We start from the raw sequence: 23,786 nt of genomic DNA, 5'->3' as shown, positions 1-23,786 counted from the left end.
CAGATGCCAGCCGAAGCTCTCGTGTATGAGATGTCTGTTGGCCCCTGCTGGGAAGTGTCTCCCTGTCGGGAAGCATGGAGTCGGGGGTCCACTTGAGGAGGCAGTCTGTCCCTTAGCAGAGCTCGAGCCCTGTGCTGGGAGATCTGCTGCTCTTTTCAGAGCTGGCAGGCAGGAATGTTTAAGTCTTCTGTAGCCGCACCCCACAGCTGCCCCTTCCCCCAGTTGCTCTGTCCCAGGGAGATGAGAGTTTTGTCTATAAGCGCCTGACTGGGGTTGCTGCCTTTTTTTCAGAGATGCCCTGCACAGAGAGGAGGAATCTAGAGAGGCAGTCTGGCTGCAGCAGCTGTGTGGTGTTGTGGTGGGCTCTGCCCAATCTGAACTTCTTTGTGACTTTGTTTACACTGTGAGGGAAAAACTGCCTACTCAAGCCTCAGTAGTGGTGGACCCCCGTACTCCCACCAAGCTCGAGCGTTCCAGGTTGACTTCACACTGCTGTGCTGTCAGTGAGAATTTCAAGCCAGTGGATCTTATCTTGCTGGGTTCGTGGGGATGGCATCCACTGAGCAAGACCACTTGGCTCCCTGGCTTCAGCCCCCTTTCCAGGGGAGTGAACAGTTCTGTCTCACTGGCATTTCAGGTGCCACTGGGGTATGAAAAAAATGGCTGGCTGTGATGGCTCACACCTGTAATCCCAGCACTTTGGGAGGCCAAGGCAGGTGGATTACCTGAGGTCGGGAGTTTGAGACCAGCCTGACCAACATGGAGAAACTCCGTCTCTACTAACAACACAAAGTTAGCCGGGCGTGGTAGCACATGCCTGTAATCCCAGCTACTTGGGAGGTTGAGGCATGAGAATCGCTTGAACCCAGGAGGCAGAGGTTGCAGTGAGCCGAGATTGCACCATTGCACTCCAGCCTGGGCAACAAGAACAAAACTCCATGTAAAAAAAAAAAAAACAACAAAAAAACAAAAAAACAAAACTGCAGCTAGCTCAGTGTCTGCCCAAACGGTCACTCAGTTTGGTGCTTGACACCCAGGGCCCTTGTGGTGTAGGCACCCAAGGGAATCTCCTGGTCTGCGGATTGCAAAGACCATGGGAAAAGCGTAGTAACTGGGCTGGATAGCAGTGTCCCTCACAGCATGGTACCTCATGGTTTCTCTTGGCTGGGGTGGGGAGTTCCCCAAACCCTTGCACTTCCTGGGTGAGGCAGTGCCCCACCCTGCTTCTTCTTGCCCTCCGTGGGCTGCATCCACTATCGAACCAGTCCCAATGAGATGAGCCAGGTGCCTCAGTTGGAAATGCAGAGATCGCCTGCCTTCTGCGTTGATCTCGCTAGAAATGCAGAAATCACCTGCCTTCTGCGTTGATCTCGCTGGGAGCTGCAGGGTGGAGCTGTTCCTATTTGGCCATCATGCCCAGGATTCCCATGTTTTTCTTTTTAATGAGTGAAGAAGAATCTAAAATTGGACCTAGAAATTTTCTTGTAGAATATTTAAGGTGCTAGGTGTAGTTTCTTCCTTTCGTATTTGATAGTATATACTCATTGGTACATACAGAAAGCTTTAAAGAAGAAATTGAAAATTTGGGGCTGGGTGCGGTGGCTCATGCTTGTAATCCCAGCACTTTGGGAGGCTGAAGTGGGAAGACTGCTTGGGCCCAGGAGTTCAAGACCAGCCTGGCCAATATGATGAAACCTCGTTTCTACAAAAAAAAAAAAAAAAAAAAAAAAAATTAACTAGGCATGGTGGCACATGCCTGTAGTCCCAGATACTGGAGAGGCTGAGGTAGGAGAATCACTTGAGCCCAGGAAATCAAGGCTGCAGTAAGCTGTGATTGAGCACCTGTACTCCAGCCTGGACAACAGAGTGAGAACCTGTCTTAAAAAAAAAAGAAGAAAACTTATATGATTCCTGCCCTCTCAAGATAATCAGTGCATTTGCCATTAAATTTTTTTACAATATTCCAGTTATACTGGAATTAATTTTATATCTTTATTTTTAAATACTTTTTCTACATAAACAAACAATCCAGTGCTCAATATAGAAAATATAAAAATAGGAAATGTACTTCATTTAGAGATAATCCCTGAAAAGAAAGGTGTGTCCTTTCTTTTCATATTTTCTTGAATTGTATTATTACTTTTGTATCCATTTCTTGTTTTAACTTAACATAATGGGAGTCCCAAGGTTGAGCTAAGGATGCTTACTTAATACAGGGGATGATACGGCACAGAAAACCCAATACGAACTTCAATAAAATGTGTATGACATTAGGCGTATATTGCTTGGCTATCTGGACCGGTTAAAACTCTAGCCTCAACTGGAGGAATGTGAGATGCTCTGTCTTTGAGATCACAGATGTGCCCAAATCTAAGTGTGCTTTGTTACCTTGTTCTCATAGGAAGCCAAGTGCTTTTCTAACATAGATAAATCTTGGGTGAAGATCATGACTCGGGCACATGAAGTGCCCAATGTAGTTCAGTGCTGTGTTGGAGATGAGACCCTGGGGCAGCTGTTACCGCACTTGCTGGACCAGTTGGAAATATGCCAGAAATCCCTTACTGGGTAAGTACCCTGGCTCTTTGAAAGCTCTCAGTATCCTTGAGACAAAAGGATACAGGGAGACTAGATAGCATTAGCCAAATTTGTTTTCTTTTGCTAAGGCTTAATTCATGTATAAAGCTGATGCACAGATGAAACTTATATTTTGAAGCCTTATATTCTCATCAAACACTTGCTAGATTTGTCCTGATGTAGGACTCATGGGACTTAAGGTTGCTTTCATCGCTGGGATAAGACTGTATAAACATTCTCATACAGTGCCTGCTTTTAAAAATTAATACACCTGTTTTCCTGATATACTTCTTGGATAAACATCTATAGAACCAACATATTTTATTATGCTCATTATATGAAACAGTGTTTAGTATATACATGCAATCAGGATTATATTAAAAAGTATCTAATATAACATCTATCTACACACACATTTATGCATATGGAGGCTTGGTAAATTCCAAGAGTCATTAAGTTTTTTTGTTTGTTTTTTTTTCCCTTGGTTAATCATGATAAAATAATGTAAGTAGAAATATGTTACATAGTAATATGCTAAGTGTACATTGACAAGGAAGTTAAACTCAAGCACCTGAGCATTTAATTTAAATAATGATGTCTCCTTGGCCCACTCTGGGAGACAGTTGATCTTTCCCCATGAATTCATCCTGATGGTCTCATGACCTGTAATAGTGTCCTGTGAATAGCCAGCTTGTCCTGTGCACTGCAGGACTCAGCTCATCGAAGCCAGGCTGCCCTCGTAGTCACAGGTGATGGCTAAAATACTGGGCTTCAGATGGTGCTTTGGCAGGATCTCGATGAAATGGATAGTTTATTAAAGTTGAACAAAAAAAGTGACTATACTAAAAATGGAAAAAAGACCTGTATGGGGGTACTTGTAAGCAATATTGATTACTTGTTTATTCTTGGCTCACCAGAAAAAATTTTGAGATGGCTGCTGAAAAATAACAATGCAGTGAGAAAGTTAAGGTCAAAGGGAAAAATGGGCTAATAAGCTCAGAGGGTAAAATTGGTGCACAGAACAACTACAAATGGACCTTGGATTTAGAGAGCAAAGATCCTTCGTAGGGCCCAAGGTAAACGGTGACAAATGATAGGTTCATAAGATTCATAGAATAAAAGTTACTTGGGGAGACATTATGTTTTCTTGTCCTCAAATTGATAATTTGGATGAATTTCTATTGTGTATCCTTTTAAAAGGGAACCCAGAGCAGAATCTTCATCTACTTTCTTGTCACAACATGAATCAAACATGAGCCTCTCTAATGGAATGGCTTCATCCAGGGAACTAAGGGAATGGAATTACTACATACACTTTAATGAATCCTCCATGAATATCACTTTCATATCCATGTTGGTGGAAGGTATCGGGCAGCGTAAGATGTGAGAGATGTAAACCCTGACAAGAATGCAGAGGACAGGCAGTCTGCACTGCTGGTTAAGGACAAATTCATAGGCTTCAGCATACAGCTGGGGAGATGTGGAAGTTGGTGGACTTTTAGGAAAGTTGAAGAGTCTAAACAAAACCATGCCTACATGGATGTCCACCCCACTACCTTGAAGCTAGAGGTAGGGCCAAAATTTTCTGTAGCGAATATTTGCAAGTTTACTCTAATTTAGGTGATGAGTGTTTCAAAGGCCTGTGCTATAGAGCAGAGGTCCTCAAACCTTGGAACCAGTCCGTGGCCTGTTAGGAACAGGGCTGCACAGCAGAAGGTGAATAGCAGGTGAGTGAGCAAAGGTTCATCTGTATTTACAACTGCTCCTCATCACTCTCAATATCACCTGAGCTCTGCCTCCTGTGAGATCAGCAGCAACATTACAGTCTCATAGTAGTGCAAACCCTATTGTGAACTGCGCATACACCCTATTGTGAACTGCGCATGTGAGGGATCTAGGTTGCGCACTCCTTATGAGAATCTAATGCCTGATGATCTGTCACTGTTTCCCATCATCATCTCCAAATGGGACCATCTAGTTGCAGGAAAACAAGGTGAGGTCTCTCTCTGACTCTATGGTGAGTTGTATAATTATTTTTACCATGTAATAATAATAGAAACATAAGGGCACAATAATAATAGAAGTAAAGTACACAGTAAATATATTTCACTTGATCATCCTGAAACCACCCCCACCCCAGGTCTGTAGAAAAATTGAAAAATTGTCTTCCATGAAATTGGTCCCTGGTGGCACAAAGGTTGAGGACTGCTGTTACAGAGTTATCACCATACATCTAAAGAGGCTTTTTAAACACCATGGCTGTAGCCAACACCCATGTCAGTAAAGTACCCTTTAAATGTTCACTTTAAAGCAAAACCATTTGCAAGTAATTCTTCTAACATAAAGGTTTAGAAAAATGGAGTCTTAGGGATTAATGAGTTGATCTCCTTTATAAAATTATTAGATCAAGTCAAGTAACTGTTGAAGGACAAAAAGGTTGTTTTCTAATGATTGATGCTGCACTATTCCATTTAGCCTAATAATTATTTAGCATGACTAGATGTGGTTCAGGCACCACTGACGGTTCTTGGATATAGACCCAGCATGAGTGCTATGTGCCTAATACCAGGATCAGGTCAGAGAGAACGAGGAAAGGGTTTCTGAAAGTTTCCCTGCTCTGGGGGTTCTTCAACATGGAAGGACTGAGGGGCAGGGATGACTAAAACATCATGCAGGTTCAGTCACCACTTGCTGAGGAACTGTCTACTGGACTACCTACAGCTGAGTTTATTACTTTTCTCTCCCTTCCTCATCTTCCATCCACCCCCACAGACAGACAGACAGACACACACACACACGCACACATGCACACACGCACGACCCCCCCTCTATTTTTTTTCTCTTTTTTTTTGAGATGGGGTCTCGCTCTGTCACCCAGGCTGGAGTGCAATGGGGCAATCTCGGCCCACTGCAGTCTCCGTCTCCCAGGTTCAAGTGATTCTCCCACCTTAGCCTCTCGAGTAGCTGGGATTACAGGGGTGCACCACCACACCCAGCTATTTTTTGCATTTTTTTTTTTTCAGTAGACACGAAGTTTCACCATGTTGGCCAGGTTGGTCTCAAACTCCTGACCTCAGGTCATCCACCCACCTCGGCCTCCCAAAGTGCTGGGATTACAGGTGTGAGTCACTGTGCCTGGCCTATTTTTCTCTTTTTTATTCTTTCTTTTTCCTATGAACATATTGTACTCTATCACCCAACATTTGGGCATTATTTTATAACCACGCAGAGAAAATGTCTACTCTAAAATTGTTCACACTTCTTAAACATTTTTATTTATTTTATTTATTTATGTTTTACTAAGCTTTCCCTTTTGATTCTGTTACCAAGAAGAGGTTATGAGCAACATTTGTAAGCCTCGGATACACATTTGAGAAATCGTATTTATACAAAAACGACACCCTCCCAAGCTGTCGAGGATCAGCATGGACAGGAAGGGTCTTCACACAGATCAGATCGTAATTTGAGTTGGGGTACTCGGACTGTGTCCGTGAATATAAGGTATCTTCTCTATACCGTCACAGGAGTTTGGCTGTCGACAGCAAACACTGGGGTCTACTCGAGGGTGGAGGTGGCAGGAGGGTGAGGATTGGACAACTGCCTGTCAGGTACTGTGCTTATTACCTGGGTGATGAAATCATCTGTATACCAACCTCCTGACCTGCAGTTTACCTTTATAACAAACCTGCACAGGTACCCCTGAACCTAAACTGAAAGTTGAGGCCAGGTGTGATGGCTCATACCTGTAATCTCAGCACTTTGGGAGGTGGAGGCGGGTGGATCATTTGAAGTCACGAGTTCGAGACCAGCCTTGGCTAACATGGTGAAACCCCATCTCTACTTAAAAAAAAAAGAAAAAAAAAAAAAATTAGCCGAGCGTGGTGGCACAAGCCTGTAGTTGCAGCCACTTCAGAGGCTGAAGCAGGAGAATCATTCGATCCCAGGAAGTGGAGGTTGCAGTGAGCCAAGGTCATACCACTGCACTCCAGCCTGGGTGAAAGAGTGAGACTCTGTCTCAAATAAAAAAGTAAAAAAAGGGCTAAAATGAATAATAATACAAGTGATAAGGGAAGAGCAAAAATTAAAAAAGAAATTAAAACAGCTGGTAAAGTTTCAAAAAGAAGTACAATTAAAGTAATCATAACAAAGTATGCTAGAAAATGAAGATAGAGAGCTATAGTTAAGAAAACAATAGAATACACGTATCCGTAACATCAGGAATGACCATAACAGAAAGCAAATATAGAAACAAAAGCCTGCCTGAAAGCAGGTCAGCGATCGGAACATCCAGTGAACTTTGGAAACTCCTGGAGGCAGAGACGAGTGCCACAGCTTTTCCATGGAGCTCGTCACAGCTGGGTTTTGCTTCTGCTTGGATGATGAATTCATTGGATTCTCTTTTAAGTTACAATTTCAAATATTGTAGGAGGCCTTTAGATGACACAGTGCTGGGCTTGGAAACCCAACCCCAAACCCAAAACCAAAACCTGCCTGGGTGTGTTTTTATCTTACTTTCTACATAGAATGTACAAGATTTTCCAGACTGTGCAACAGGTGAACATTATACTTGTGAAAAAGGAGGGAATTCTGCCACCAATTTTGGGAAAAAATTATTTCTCAATCAGAATATGGAGTGTTATTTGACAAAATTCTTAAAAAATCGAAAAATGGTTGAGAAGTCATGTGGGAAAATCAGATTGTTACAAGTCACACAGTCTTCCCCCCTTTTCCCATCCAGATTAATTTATTCTTTGAATGATAAGCTTTGTGTGGTTATAAAGGTTTATGTTTTTCCTCTCCTCGCAGGTACTTGGAGAAAAAGCGACTGTGCTTTCCTCGGTTTTTCTTCGTCTCAGATCCTGCCCTTCTAGAGATTCTGGGGCAGGCATCGGACTCCCACACTATACAGGCCCATTTGCTGAACGTGTTTGACAACATTAAATCTGTCAAGTTCCATGACAAGGTTCGCCTAATTCTAACGGCAGACCAACAATCACCGTACCTTAGAACCTCAACTGTCTTTAAGTAGCTCTTTGAAAACGAGTTTATAACAAGGGTTGCCTCCCTGTTCATTAGCTCTTGGCCAGTGACTAAAAACAAATCATGGGGCCCAATTTACCTCAGAACTGTATAATTTCTTATTATCCAAAGTGTAGATTCAAATTAAAAAAATGCTAGTTTAGGATTAAGAATGCATTTTATGTAGCATTCATGGTTTTACACACCAAGTTAACGAGTCAGAAATCCAACAAGATAAAAAACCAGCTGTTCACAAAATAACATCTTAACTAAACAGACTTGCCCTTATGATTTAATTGTTTTAATCTGGTTTTGGTATACTTTATTCAATTTTTTTTTTTTTTTTTTTTTTTACGCTTCCATGTGTCTAGAATCATGAAGCTGCATGAGACTCACGATAGGTCATTTAACTTGATGGAGACCACACCCGCACAGCTGCTGAAATGTATTGTCTAATCCATCCCTCCACCCAAATTCCCTAGGGAAGTGACTCTTCTTGTTAGATATTGCATTCAGTTTCCCTCTGGTGCTTCATACAAAACCCTAGCAACATTCATTTCTTCATCCTAGCATGCAGTGTTACATTTATTGAGCAACTGCCATGTTCCAGATGTCATGCTTAACACTGGGAATACACTAGCCTTCCGTGAACTTGTGATCAGGTCGGGGAGACAGGGAAGTAAACAAGTAGCCTTCAGAGTGTGCAGTTAGAGAGGTGTTAGAGCTATTCCATTCGAAGCAATTAAAAGCCACTTGTTAAGGTCAAGCTCCTTGCTATCTGCTAGACACGATGCTGGCCTGGGGTTCCCAGGAAGAATATATTGTGATCAACAGTGAAGTCAGTTTTATGGAGTCTAACACTTCAGAGAAATTGGGCAATTAAATTGCTGATAATTTTGGACTTCAATTATTATTATTGTGCTTCATTAAGCACAAAGATCATGAGAATGCCCATCAGGGAGCCCTAACCCGGGTGTATGTCAGGGAAGGCTTTCTGCAGGAGAATGTAAATTTGCACTGATGTTTTCAAGGTAAATGGAATATAACCTTGCAGGTGAAGGGAAGTATGGTCAGGTCAGAAGAAGAGCATGTGCAAGGCAGTTGTGGGCGCCCGGAGGTGTGGGAAGCCTCGGATGTCAGCAGCGTGGGTGTGTGAGGGAGTGTATTAGTTTCCTAGGGCTGCTGTGGCTTCAAACAACAGAAATGTATTCTCTCAAAGTTCTGGAGGCTAGAGGTGACTGCATCTTAAATTGATCACATCTGCAAAGACGCTATTCCCAAATAATGTCACATTCACAGGTGTCAGGGCTTAGGACTTCAGTATACCTTTTTGAGAGACACAATTGGGCCCACAACGGGGAGCCATGAGCAAAGAGAGAAGGGGGGATGGGCAAGATTCCAAAGGCCAAGCGCATCACATGATGGAATTCTGCTTCATCCCGAACATGATAAAAAGCCATGGGAGGCATTTAAGCAGGACAGTGACCTGATCTGTGTTTCAGAAACATTCTCTGGTGCAGTGTAGGAGGCGGAATGAAAGGGGGCAAGGAAATCAATGTAAGAAGCCATTGCAAAGTCAGGATAAAAAAGGCTGAACAGCTGTAACAAGGCTTTGTTAGAGGGGACAGAGAGGAAGGAAAACAGGATGGATTTTAATGGTTCAAAAATCAATGTTTCTTGTTCTTTTATTGGGTGTGTGGGTTGAAAGAAGGGACGTAATTCATCAGAAAAATCTTCATGATGTTTTGCTTAAATCCTCTGCCACGGCACTAGGACATCATGGTCCAAGAGCAAAACTTCTCACTGTCTCAAGTTGTATGAAAGATAATTTAAGTATCTTTCAGTATCTTATTTACCGTGTAGCTCCCTTTTGTTAGTTAAATGCCCACAGACTTTTAGCCTTTGTTCTTAGCAGTTGCTTCTTAAGATCGTGTTGCTTTTGTTTTTTGTTGCTCCTGCCATAAGGTTTCTACAATCAGGGGCAGATTTTGTTTGTGTGGGTGCTAAATCTTGTAAAATTATAAATACAAATTCATATTCAGGGCCTTGAAAACGGTCTGTGTAAGTGAGGGGCCCTGAAACTGAAGCCCCATTAGCTTTTTGGTAGATCACTTCTGTCTACAGCTAAGGACGACTTAGTATAACATTTTAGATTTTAGAAGCCTCATTTCATTTGGGAAACTTTAGAGATTTTTAAGATCATCATATTTGTATTAAATATTTCTTTTAGAAAATAAGTTTCCCCCCTTCCAGTATAGTTTATTTAGAATTGATTTCTCTCTCTCTCTTTCTTTCTTTCTTTCTCTCTTTCTTTCTTGAGACGGAGTCTCGCTGTTGTCCCCCAGCCTGGAGTGCAATGGCACGGTCTCGATTCACTGCAACCTCTGCCTCCTGGGTTAAAGCGATTCTCCTGCCTCAGCCTCTCAAATAGCTGGGATTACAGGCACCCCACCACCATGCCCAACTAATTTTTGTATTTTTAGTAGAGCCGGGGTTTCACCTTATTGCCTAGGCTGGTCTTGAACTCCTGACCTCAGGTGATCCAACTGGCACGGCCTCCCAAAGTGCTGGGATTACAGGCGTGAGCCACTGCGCCCAGCCTGGAATTGATTTTGTATTGCCTTTTAGATTTCATGGCTTTTTTAAAAAAATTGTTTTTAAGTAGTTTATATTTGGCTTTTACAGTATTTTATAATCTGTAGCTTTACTTTCTATGGGAAGGACAAGTCAAAGTCAAGAATTAGGTTTTACTTTTTTTATGACTATAGCTTTTTTGTTTGTTTGTTTCTAACATAGATCTATGATCGAATTCTGTCAATTTCCTCTCGAGAGGGTGAGACGATTGAATTGGATAAACCTGTCATGGCAGAGGGCAATGTAGAAGTTTGGCTTAATTCTCTTTTGGAAGAATCTCAGTCCTCATTGCATCTTGTGATTCGCCAGGCAGCTGCAAATATTCAAGAAACAGGTTTCCAGCTAATTGAATTTCTTTCATCCTTCCCTGCTCAGGTCAGTGTATTGAAATTGGAAAGTATGTTTTGTAAAATAGTCATTGTAAATCTCAGACATTACCTATTGTAAGCTTCACAAACGGCTATAATTTAACTCTAGACCAGTATTAAGATTTTCATAAGGACCCATTAAATATACTTAACCTTAAAGATTTTTAACTACAGATTATATGGTCATATATCTATAGACTTAAATGTATATTTGGGTTATAGATATATTTGATGTATTGTCTTTAACTTAAAACAGTTTTCTTCCTACTCAATCTTTTGATGTAACAATGTACAAAAATCATGAAAATGTACTTGATTGAACACTTTACTAAAAAATGAAAAATTGATTTCAGCATTAAAATACAGGAAACAAGGTTTTCTTCGTTACTGTGATTAATAAAAATTTGGTGAGCATCTGTTCTGTCTCAACATTATGCTAGTTTGGGTAAGGCAAGTTTCAGACATTCTTTGCCTGCAAGCAACTTAAAATCTATCTAGGGAGAAATGTGACTTCAACATAAATGGCTTAAAATGATAAGAAATAGAATTTCCATAGGTTATGAAAAAAGGTATCAAAGTTGATGTAATCATGGCTTTACACTTGCGTAAGAATCACAACTGTTGATCATGTTGTAATTTCTATTTAAATACATAAATATGCCATACAAATTCATAAAGCCTTTTTTATTTCCATAAGGTTGGATTATTAGGAATTCAGATGATATGGACACGGGATTCAGAAGAAGCCCTTAGAAATGCCAAGTTTGATAAAAAAATCATGCAGAAAACTAATGAGACTTTCCTGGAGCTGCTCAATACACTGATAGACATCACCACGAGGGATCTGAGTTCCACGGAACGAGTGAAATATGAGACTCTGATTACTATTCATGTGCACCAAAGGGATATCTTTGATGACCTGGTAAATTCTTTATAAATGCTGTGGCATGTAGAGAAAAACAAATTCCAGGCCGGGCGCGGTGGCTCAAGTCTGTAATCCCAGCACTTTGGGAGGCCGAGATGGGCGGATCACGAGGCCAGGAGATCGAGACCATCCTGGCTAACACAGTGAAACCCCATCTCTACTAAAAAATACAAAAAACTAGCCGGGCGAGGTGGCAGCGCCTGTAATCCCAGCTACTCGGGAGGCTGAGGCAGGAGAATGGCGTGAACCCGGGAGGCGGAGCTTGCAGCGAGCTGAGATCCGGCCACTACACTCCAGCCTGGGCGACAGAGCCAGACTCTGTCTCAAAAAAAACAAAAAAAAACAAATTCTAGACACTATCTGTTTACCCGGTAGAACTAGTTTGATCGAATTCAAGGAAAAGATTAAACTCTGGCAAAGATTCATGTTCGTAATCAGAGCTTGTTACCAGCTTTCTTTCAGTCTTAACTGAATGTAAATCATATTCTGATGATCTATGCTAAGATGTTATTGAGGCAATTAGACTTTATTAAAAATATTTTAACATGATGATTTTTAATGTTAAAATTGTCATGTAGCATCTGAAAAGCCTTCATACATCTTTTTTGCTTTTTACCTATTAATTGAAGATCACTACTTTCTTGCTATGAAAATTATTAGTACTATTGCTTAGTAGAGCTGTTTAGGACTTCCCTTAAGGCTTTCGAAAAATCACATTCTTAACAAGTTTTGCTACATTTTATGTCATTGATTGCAAATGGCCTTTCCTAATAGAGCTTCTGACATTCAGGTGTCACACATTTTTGCTTTTAAAGAGAGAACAGGGTGGGAAAAGAGAGTTTTGCAGCTATAGAAAATGAGAAATAAAAAGAAGTGAAATTCGTCTGCTGTAAAATGTGTTAGATAAGAGGCAAAAAGCTCTTATTTTCATAATAATTTTCTGGATTTGTCTCACCACATTATGTAAAAAAGATTACGAAAGATTGGTCCTGATGTCATGGAAGTAAAGGTAGCACACTGAAGCTGTTGGGTGCTAATCTCCTGCCTTAATAGTTAAGCACACTGCTTGCCTCTCTGAGAAATGAAGGGCTCAGGCTAATTTTAGATTTCTTATTTGTCAAAGCAAATGATGAAAGTGGCTTAAAATTTTGGCTAAAAAATCTGGACAAAAGCATTGCCAGGCAATGGCCTGTCATTTAGATGTTAGAAATTTTGGCCCAATGTAATTCTTGAGAAAAATAATTACTGGATTAAAAAACCCCAACAATGTACTTTGTTATAGTCTTAAGAGATGTCTTTTTCCTAATGAGATTGTTTAGTTCTGTCTTCGTCTGCCAAAACATACTTTTTTCACGGTTAGGACTATGGCATTAGGCATTTAAGGGTGAAATTTAAGAAATGAATATCTTATTATTAAAATATGTAAAGCCACTCAAATTGGAGGGGCATAATTAGTGGTTTCTTCTTGAGTTTTCTTATTCCCATATCTTCCAAAGTTTCTTTTTTACTCATCAATAGATGAATGGTTGGCTGGTGACACAGTTGACACATCTGAAATAGTTGGATTGTCTACGAGTTTCATTTATTTCACTTTATGATCTACATGAATGCTAATGTGTATATTTAATGAGTGCTTCTCATCACAGCTCTAACATATACGTTTTGAATTTCAGTGTCATATGCATGTCAAGAGTCCTATGGACTTTGAGTGGCTGAAACAGTGCAGATTTTACTTTAACGAAGATTCTGACAAGATGATGATTCACATCACAGATGTGGCTTTCATATACCAGAATGAATTTTTAGGCTGCACTGACAGGCTTGTCATAACTCCACTTACAGACAGGTAGGTGATGGAGCCCTTCTCCCCATCCCCTACCGTTTTTATTCTCTCGAGTTGCTCAGGGGATTTTTGCTTAAATTCTCTTAGGGTTTATAGACTCTTTTATACTAAAACCTTTGAAATTTAGTATTTTTAGCTTTACACCTGTGTCTTCACATGGGATTTAGGCTTGTGACTGACACCGACCTTGCTTCCTCTGCCTTCAGTCTTCTAGAGGCAGAGTTTGAATGTATAAACACCGTGTGGACACAGAATGCGCAAGAAAGGGAATTAATCGCTGTGTGTTGTCAGGTGCAAATTCGCAGTGGGTCTTGGGGGGCTGCTTGAGTATCTGTTGTTCTTACTAAAAGACAATTAAGATTTTCCTTTTTTTTTTTTTTTTAAGCAGGAAAGAAATTGAGTATCAGTGCAGGTAAAAGTGGGGAGAGACCACTGGCAAGGCCTCCAGAGTGTTAACTCTTCCCGTGGCCTGCTATTTACGAGTTGTGTTAGTGGCACCTGCCACTGCAACCTCCCTAGACTCAGTCTCCTCATTTGTAAGATGAGCTAAGCCAGCAGTCCTCAACCTTTCTGGCACCAGGGACTGGTTTCCTGGAAGACAGTTTTTCTACGGACGAGGGGGTGGGTGATGGTTTTGGGATGATTCAAATGCATTCCATTTATTGTGCACTTTATTTCTATTAGTACATTGTAATAGATAATGAAATAGTTATACAATTCACTATAATTTAGATTCATGGGAGCCCTGAGTGTGTTTTTCTGCAACTGGATAGTCCCATCTGGAGGTGATAGGCGACAGTGACAGATCATCAGGCATTAGATTCTTGAAAGGAGCGAGCAGCCTAGATCCCTCACATGCACAGTTCACAATAGGGTTCATGTGCAGTTCACAATAAAGGCTGTGCTCCTGTGAGAATCTAATACTGCCACTGATACGACAGGAGGCGGAGCTCAGGCGGTAATGTGAGCCATGGGGAGTGGCTGTAAATACAGATGAAGCTTCTCTCACTTGCCCACCGCCCACCTCTTGCTGTGTGGCCCGGTTCCTAATGGACCATGGACCAACACTCTGTCCTCATTCAGCTCTAATACTGGTCTGTGGCCTGGGGTTTGGGGACCCTTGAGCTACGTTGTCTCTAAGGGTGCTTGCAGGGCTAATATCCTGTGATTTGCTTAGTCTAATTTGAACTTTGTAGTATCAACTACATTGTTTATTTTCACTTTGGGGTGCCCTGAATGCTCATTATGGTCAAACGGCTTGTATTAATCATTCCATATTGTATACATATAACATAACATTACATTGTGTCCCATAATTACATACAATGATGATTTGTCCATTAAAAATAATGTTCATTTAAAAAGTAGGCCAGGCGCGTTGGCTCACGCTTGAAATCCCAGCATTTTGGGAGGCCGAGGCAGGTGGCTCACAAGGTCAGGAGATGGGGAGCATCCTGGCTAACATGGTGAAACCTCGTCTCTACTAAAAATACAAAAAATTAGCCAGGTGTGGTGGCGTGTGCCCATAGTCCTGGCTACTTGGGAGGCTGAGGCAGGAGAATCACTTGAACCTGGGAGGTGGAGGTTGCAGTGAGGCAAGATCACACCACTGCACTCCAGCCTGGGTGACAGAGCAAAACTCAGTCTCAAAAAAAAAAAAAAAGAAAAAAAAAAAGGTAGAGTTCCCAAATACGAATTTCTTATAAATGCTTATGTGGTTATTTTATGTCTCCTGCCTTTCAAGCCTCCAGCACTTCCTTGTCTTCCTCTGTCTCCACCGAAGGCCTTATTTCTTGTCTTTTTTGAGAAGATAGAAGCATTCATCTCCACCACCATATGCATTAACCTGGGTGACTGTTCTCATGCAGCTGCTTTCTCTCTAGGTTCGCCGTCCAAAGCCAACACCTCCACTGACCCCAGGATTTCCTCTCTGGAAGCATCATCCATTTTCACTTTCCACTGAATCCTTTTCATCCGCACACAAACCCTACCGTGATTGCCCAGGTTTCCTTCCCACTCCATGCTCCCTTCAAAACCCCTCAAAAGCAGTTTCTCTCCACCTTGTTTTTCTTCAACTCACTTCATTCAGGCTCTCTGCTAATTTTCTATTGCTGCCATAAAGAATTGCCACAAATTTAGAAGGCTGAACAACACAAATGTGTTATTTTTGTAGTTCTGTCCATCAGAAGTCTGATGCAGGTCTCACGGGCTTATAATCAGGTGCCAGCAGGGCTGTGTTTCTTCCCGGAGACTGAGTTCTGTTTCCCGCTCTTCCAGGCTGTTGGCAGAATTCCTTTCCTCCTGGTTGGAGGACCCAGGTCCCCATTGTCTTAGGTCAGCTCAGGGCTGTTCCAGCCTCTGAAGGCCACCACGTTCCTTGATCCTGACTCCTTCCCTCGTCTTCAAAGCCAGCAGTGGTGGGTCAGGTGCCTTCCATGCTTTGAATCCCCCCCCTTCTTCTGTCTCGTGTCTCTGACCCACTCTTCTGCCTATCTCTTCTGCTTCTAAGGACTCATGAGATTAGGTTGAGTCCCCTTTATTATCCAACATAACCCCCCTTCTCAAGGTCCTTAACATTAATGACATCTGCAAAGTCCCTTTAGCTGTGGAAGGTAAGATGTTTACAGGTTGCAGAGATTAGAACATGAGTATTTTAGGGGGTCCATTATTTTGTCATACTTTCCCCATCACTGATAAAACAGCTCTCCTGAAAGTCACCCAGACCTGTTGCTAAATCCAGTGGTTTTTCCTGGATCTTGTCTTTCTTGAACAATCAGCTGCATGGGTGCTGTTGATCATTCTCTCCTTTTTGATACACTTTCATCACATGGCTTCCAGGACACTGCACTCGCCTGGTTCCTCCTAATGGTCTGGTTGTCCTTTTGTACCTGTTCCTACTGGTTCCTCTTCATCTTTTTGACCTTTAAACAGAGACCTGCCAGGCTCTTCTCTTCTCCACCTCTACTCATTCCTTAGGTGATCCCACATGACTTTAAAAACCCCAAACTCTGCCTCAAACCAGGGCTTCTCTCCGGAACTTCAGACACACATACCTGTCTGCCTGTGTGACATGTCCATTGGATGCTTACAGGATATTTAACCTTAGTGTGTTTGATCAGCCTCACAAAAGTGTCCTCCTGTCTTCATCTTCATTTTAGCAAGTGGCCATTCCATTTTATCAGAGTGGTGGGGGGAAGTGTGATAGTCAGAATAATGCCCCTGCAAAAGATGTCCGTGTCTGAACTCCTGAAGCCTGTGAATACATCGCCTTCCAAAAGTACAATCCAACACTCCCTGGAGTAAGCTGGAAGCCCTTCCTTCTCTCTCACCTCATTTTCCAATAATCTACCATCAATTTGGTCAGCACTACTTTCAGGTTCCTTCTAGAATGTGACAATTTTCACCCCTTTGCCTCATGACCGCTCCGGTGCCTGGAGGAACACCAGGGCCCTTTGTCTTGTGCCGTTTAGATAAACGCCGTGGACACACGTGCAGTGGTTTCAAGGAGTGGAAAGTTTAATAGGCAAGAAAAAAGGAAAAACCTCCCCGGTACAGAGACAGAGAGGGGGTGCTTGGAGTGGAGAGAAAAAAACCATGTAAACGGGAAAACAGTCGGTTATTTTAGGAGGCTGGAGGAGGCGGTGTCTGATTTGCATAGGGCTTAGGGTATTGGTTTGACCAGGTGTGTCATTCATGTAGCCCTCGAGAAAACTGGCCCTCCCACCCCAGTCTTTTAATATGCAAATACAGGTCGCCAGGATTCCTGCTCACGTGGAGTTGTCTGGAGGCAGCCATGATACTTGGCGCACATGGTGACAAGGAGAAGAGGGTGGGAATTCCCATGTTGGCTGGATCACCAGCATTTGCATTTCAAAGCTTGCCGGCCTGGCTCTTTAAGCCGCTTTTCTGTTAGAAAAGAAATGTTTCGGGAGCTGCTTTTATTAAAAGAAAAAAACCTTACCGAGGACTCCTTTTAACCCTCTCTGCCTACAATTATTCTTATATCATTACTACTCTTTTTTTTTTTTTTTTTCCTGAGAAGAAGTCTCACTCTGTCGCCCAGCCTGGAGCACAATGGTGCAATCTCAGCTCACTGCATCCTCCCAGGTTCAAATGATTCTCCTGCCTTAGTCTCCTGAGTAGCTGGGACTACAGGCGCCAGCCACCATGCCTGGCTAATTTTTGTGTTTTTAGTAGAGACAGGGTTTCACCATGTTGGCCAGGGTGTTCTTGAACTCCTAACCTCAGGTGATCTGCCCTCCTCGGCCTCCCAAAGTGCTGGGATTACAGGAATCATACTACTTTTATCCAGACCACCATAGTTTCTGACCTGGACCCTTCTGATAATGTTTTAACTGGCTTTCCTGCCTCTGTCGTTGTCCCTGTACAGTCTGTTCACAGTTCAGACACCAGAATGTAAGTCAGATCCTTTGCCCCAAAACTTCTCCCATGGTTCCATCTCATGCAAAGTAAAAGTCAACGTCCTCACGTGGGCCTGTGAGGCCTGGTACAATCTGGCCTCTGCTACTTCTCTGCTTCTCTATCCTCATTCAGCTCGGGCCACCTACTTGAGCTGTGGCACCTGTACCAGCTGTGGCACGGTCCTGCCTCAGGGCCCTTGCACTTGTTATACACTTAGCCTGAAACCCTTTTCCTTCAATAGTGGCATATTTTGCTTCCTTCTTCCTTCAGGCCTCTGCTAGAGAGTCACCTCAGGGGTCTCCTGACCTCCCACAATCTCCAAATCCCATAACCCTCTTACCCAGCTTTATTTTCCCTGTTTCTTATTTTTAAATAATCTTTTATTTTTATTATTTTTTTTAGAATGAAAGATCCTTGGTGCATGAGCTTCATGTGATGTGTTTGCTAGAATTGTTCTGTCACAAAACAGATGCTAAATAAATGGTTCTTGAATAAATGAAAGAAGTGATTATTTCCAAAATTGCATCTTAATGGTGAAAAGTGTAAATGGTACAGAAGAGCGTGAAGTAGAATGTGTGGGAGAGAAAACTTTTCTATTTTTCAAAATGATCAACAGTTTATTTTCTATCTCTCTGAAAACTGTGGATGCTTAGATATCAAAATCCTTTTTCAGTTTCACATATAGGTATCATAGTTTACAGTCTTTTCTGCAACTTGATTCTTCCACTGTGTTCATTATCTTGTATATCTTTTGATGTCAAAAAACCTGAGAACTTTGAAAGCAAAATAAGTATTTTAAATATGTAAGTGAAGGGATTCTGAAGTTTGTCTGTTTCACCCTAAATGCCCACTTGTTTATTTTTCTTTAACTAACTTGATTGTGTGGGAATTGAGTTATTAATTTTTGATAGTAACTGAGATTCCCCTGCAAGATTTGCTTCCCTTTTGCAAGGGAAAACTCCTCGTTGAAATTAATACTTTAAAAAAGTCAAATGTTGGAGGCATGTTGTCCAACTGACATGTTGTCATCCCTTCACTGACTGACTTGTGAATTTAACAACTGTGGCAGCTCCCTGGATTCGGGGAAGCTCAATGCCATGTGGACAGAGTTGCAGACATTTCAGATGATAAAATAGCTATTATAATGTGATAACATACTGTGCTTTTCTCCAAAACTCATAGTGTTTTTAGTGAAGACTAGAGTTGTCTTGACTACTGCTGTCACTTAAGCAGAGGGCGGAGGAAATTGAGAGCTGATGGAGGCATCTTATCTGCTTGATAAGAAATGTAGACAAGACTTGTACCTTTCTTTGACATTCCCACAGCTTCTGTGAGTTTTGAGTGTTGACTGCTCAGCTCTGTCCCTAGCAGCTGTGTAGTCTTGGGCAAGACACCTAACCTCCCTGATTGCCTTGTTTTGGTATCATTGCAGGGACTAGAGGCAGCATAAGTACCCAGCACAGGGCATGACACAGCAAATGTTTGTTATTATTGTTATTCTTACTATCACTGTTGCTTGTCAAAATTGCTGATAACACTTTTTAAAAATTTTTTTGGGAAGGAGTCTCACTCACTCTGTTGCCCAGGCTGGAGTGCAGTGGTGTGATCTTGGCTCACTGCAACCTCTGCCTCCTGGGTTCAAGTGATTCTCCTGCCTCAGCCTCCCGAGTAGCTTGGATTACAGGCGTGTGCCGCCACACCCAGCTAATTTTTCTATTTTTAGTAGAGATGGAATTTCACCGTGTTGGCCAGGCTGGTCTTGAGCTCCTGACCTCGTGATCCGCCTGCCTTGGCCTCCCAAAGTGCTGGGATTACAGGCATGAGCCACTGCACCTGGCCTATGATAACACATTCTTTAGCGACCTTTTCTTTGGTTTCTCCTTAAGCATGTCCTATAATCAAAGAGTCTGTGACTAAACCAAGTTCCCAAGGAAGAAATATACCCTGCTGATGCATTTACCATTGTTTCTTAGGAAACTTTTCAGCAGTTTAGAACCAATAGGAGTTGAAACCACTTCTGGTTTACCTGTGACAAAACGCACCGACAGTGCTATGGATACTTAAGACGAATGCTGGTGATAGATTTGGTTAGTTCGAGTGCTAATGAGCCCTGGGTCACGGGGTCGGTCGCTTTTCATTTGGCATCAGGGTCACATTCTGCATCTCTAATTCCTGTAGCTGTTGGGACAGGAGGGACCAGATAAGAATGTATGGCTGGGGCCGGGCGCAGTGGCTCAAACCTGTAATCCCAGCACTTTGGGAGGCCGAGACGGGCGGATCACGAGGTCAGAAGATCGAGACCATCCTGGCTAACACGGTGAAACCCCGTCTCTGCTAAAATATACAAAAAAAAAACTATCTGGGCGTGGTGGCGGCGCCTGTAGTTCCAGCTACTCTGGAGGCTGAGGCAGGAGAATGGCGTAAACCCGGGAGGTGGAGCTTGCAGTGAGCCAAGATCCCGCCACTGCACTCCAGCCCAGGTGACAGAGCGAGACTCTGTCTCAAAAAAAAAAAAAAAAAAAAAAAAAGGAATGTATGGCTGGATCAGTGCAAGCCATTTATTCAACAGATGTTGTTCATATAGTACAAGGTGCCAGGGGTTAGGCAAGTAGTTGAGGGTATAAGTGTGAACCAGACCTAGTTCCTGACTGCAGCGGGTTTATAGCAGTTTAAATGGAAGGTAGAAAACTAAAATGGAGTTGACCACAGGCAACTTAAACACATAAAGTTCAAACCCTGTTCATGAATGGAAACGGTTTTGAAAATAGCCGACAGATAGACTAGAAAGGAAAGCAGAGAAGGGAGGCAAGAAGGGAGGTGCACCCACATATAGAATTTTCTAGACACACAGGGAGATGCTCTGACAGATCCATGCTTGTCGCCGAAAGGCAGTTTGGGTGCCAGTGTAGAAGTGGGTCTGAAGCCCCGCCTAGCTGAGTCAGGGAGAGGTCTCCAGGCATGCCCGCCTGCTTTTCATGTAAATAGGATTGATCTGTTTGAAGCAACTTGCTGCTACTTCAGTTTATGAATCCAGTCATCTCAGTTGTAACAAGGGTCTGCATAACAGAGCAGCTGAGTGATCAGAGTTGATGGACATGGATTCCCTTTTTATGTGTTTGGTATTTTATTTAATCTTTTTTTTCAGGTTTTAATTTTTAAGTTCGGGGGTGCACGTGCAGGTTTGTTACATAGGTAAACTTGTGTCATGGAGGTTTGTTGTATAGTTCATTTCGTCGCCCAGGTATCAAGCCTAGTGCCCGTTAGTTATTTTTCTTTCCCGGGTAGCGTGGGCTTGTCTCAGAGCTGGAAAGTGAGAGGACTTGGCTTGTCTCAGTTCTCCTGCCGCAGTCCCGAGAAAAGTCACTCAGTCTCTGTGAGCCTTTTTCCTCCTCTCTGTGCAATGGGGGAAGGAACAGTAGCTTCCTTCCAGAGTTCTCTGGGGATGAAACAAGACGATGTATATGGAACACACTGGTGTCTGTTGTTGTTACAGACTCTGCTCTGGAAGGGATGGCAAAAACGCAACAGGAGAAATAAGACCTTGGGTTAAAAGGCAGAATCAAAGTGAGAGCAGGCATGCTCCTGATTTCATGCCTGGGTCTTCTCCTCTGTATCCAGGCTGTGCATGCATTAAGGACTGAGTCGTTTACTTGCCTTTATAGCACTCGTTTCCAATCCAATAACATTGAGAACCTGGAACCACCCCCAGCTGGTGCACTCAGTGTTCATTTCCACTGCTCAAGCTGGATAGTCACTTCATTTCCTTGGAAGTCTTTTTCAAGTCCAGATGAATGCTTTTTAGTTTGGCCATAAGAAAGCACTACATGGCACCACTTTATAATTTGTCTCCTTTGGTAACACCAGGTGGTGCTGGCAAACAAGTAATTCATCTGTAAGCTATCAGGTGAAAAATTTTCATTTGCAGGCATTCTTGTATTCTCTCACCAAATCTTTTATTTGTTAATCTCATATAGTAAGATGCAATTGAAAGCATGTGCAAGTTTAGTAGTTACTCACAGAAATAGATTCAAGATGTGATTATTTAGCAATGTGTGTTTTAAATCCCAAATTTAAATTTAGGGATTTAACTACATTTGATGTAGTTGGCCACTACATCAAATGGCCAACTCTTAGATTCAAAGGGGATTAATCTATTTAAAAGGATCCCAATCTGCTTCACAGAAATATATATATATATATATATATTTATATATACATATTTATATATATACATATTTTTTAGATGGGGATAGGTCTCTGCAAAAGTGTTGCCAAATACATTTTGGAAATGCAGTGTATTATTTTTATACCTGGAGATTCTCTCTGTATATTATGATAAGAAAGCCTGAAAAATTCATCAGTAAAGAAAGCTGTTTAACCTTTTAAGGAGTTTTTAAACTTAGTTGATCATAGACTACCCCTCCTTTTCCTCAACATGTGTTAACATTGATAAGGATAAGTGTGTTTTAGGATGTTGTATTCGAAATGTTAGGTAGGGACAGTGGCCTTCTAGTTTTTAATTTTGTGTGCGTTTCATGTCACTGTGATGTCTCAGAAGTATTTCCAGGTGCCTGGGGTTCTAGTCATGTTTCTACCCATGCAGATGTTACATCACGCTGGCTCAAGCTCTGGGAATGAGCATGGGAGGAGCCCCTGCTGGACCTGCAGGCACAGGCAAAACAGAAACCACTAAAGACATGGGACGATGCCTAGGGAAATACGTCGTGGTTTTCAATTGTTCAGACCAGATGGATTTCCGAGGACTTGGACGGATTTTTAAAGGTATGGGTTATATTTTTTAATTTGGTGAGAAATTTCAGCCAAGATGGAATATTTTGCTAAATTTTTTTTGCAACAATTGGCCACATTTTAGAATCATTTTCAACTTTGTAAAATTTTTTGGAAAATCTTCAATCCTGCCAGGTTGGGTGAACCAAATGTTACTATCTCCTGCCTTTTTTTTGATGTTCCTTTATCACTGCAGCTTGGGTGTTTACAGGTAAAGTGCCAAATTGTGAGCTGCTTTGGGTCACTTGATGCATAGATCTATTTGTTCCACTTTTCTTTTGAATGAACTTACATCTGGCTCATTTTGGCAGCTACATAATATCCTTTCTCTTGGTTTTCCAAAATTATATACTAATTGGATTTTTCATTTAATTTCCTTTCCAAGGACTGGCACAGTCTGGATCCTGGGGTTGTTTTGATGAATTTAACCGTATTGATCTACCAGTTCTCTCGGTTGCAGCCCAGCAAATTTCCATTATTCTGACATGTAAAAAGGAGCACAAAAAGTCTTTTATTTTTACTGATGGAGATAATGTGACTATGAACCCTGAATTTGGGCTTTTCTTAACCATGGTAAGGAGTGGCTAGAAAAGCTACTGAATTTCAGCCTTCTTATCACAATTTTCATGCATCTCCCTGGTCATATGTCATTTATCTATCTATTTTCCTGAATGGAAATTGGGATTTTAACTTTACCTCCTGTTGAAAACCCTTTGGTGTTAAGCAATGATCATATGAATAACTCATGATTTAGCCTGTCCAGGTAAAAGGAGAGTGAGATATGTAAATGAGTTCCCTGATTGTCATTCCAGACTTGTGTGTACACAGTGAATCTTTTAATATCATGCTGACTTGTGCTTGATTGCATCATTCATCCTTGGACTTTATTTTCTGTTTAGAATCCTGGCTATGCCGGACGGCAGGAACTCCCTGAAAACTTGAAGATTAATTTCCGCTCAGTGGCCATGATGGTGCCTGACCGTCAGATTATCATAAGGGTGAAGTTGGCTAGTTGTGGCTTCATTGACAATGTTGTTTTGGCCAGGAAGTTTTTCACGCTCTACAAACTGTGTGAGGAGCAGCTTTCTAAGCAGGTGTGTCATCTCGGAGGTCTTATGCACTTAGGCATGTTTCATTTTTCTATTCAGCAGAATGTTCTCATTTTGAGAAATATTAGACGAGGCTTGTTGACAAAGGATTTTATTGATGCTAA

At 41.9% G+C, this 23,786-nt stretch overlaps 1 protein-coding gene across 2 annotated transcripts in view; it reads left to right on the top strand.

The window, feature by feature from the left end:
• DNAH5 (dynein axonemal heavy chain 5) overlaps window positions 1-23,786 on the top strand; it is a 319,082-nt gene that overhangs the window by 157,771 nt on the left and 137,525 nt on the right. For both annotated transcript variants that reach the window (XM_026455693.1, XM_026455694.1), the window contains exons 31-38: window positions 2,402-2,565; window positions 7,381-7,537; window positions 10,390-10,602; window positions 11,293-11,517; window positions 13,194-13,366; window positions 22,389-22,567; window positions 22,959-23,146; window positions 23,473-23,667. In XM_026455693.1, coding sequence (XP_026311478.1) covers window positions 2,402-2,565; window positions 7,381-7,537; window positions 10,390-10,602; window positions 11,293-11,517; window positions 13,194-13,366; window positions 22,389-22,567; window positions 22,959-23,146; window positions 23,473-23,667 — 1,494 coding nt within the window. The remainder of the gene's footprint in view (window positions 1-2,401; window positions 2,566-7,380; window positions 7,538-10,389; window positions 10,603-11,292; window positions 11,518-13,193; window positions 13,367-22,388; window positions 22,568-22,958; window positions 23,147-23,472; window positions 23,668-23,786) is intronic.

The sequence above is a fragment of the Piliocolobus tephrosceles genome, chromosome 4 (genome assembly GCF_002776525.5).
Source record: "Piliocolobus tephrosceles isolate RC106 chromosome 4, ASM277652v3, whole genome shotgun sequence".
NCBI lineage: Eukaryota > Metazoa > Chordata > Mammalia > Primates > Cercopithecidae > Piliocolobus > Piliocolobus tephrosceles.
This window is presented reverse-complemented; position numbering and strand designations above follow the sequence as displayed.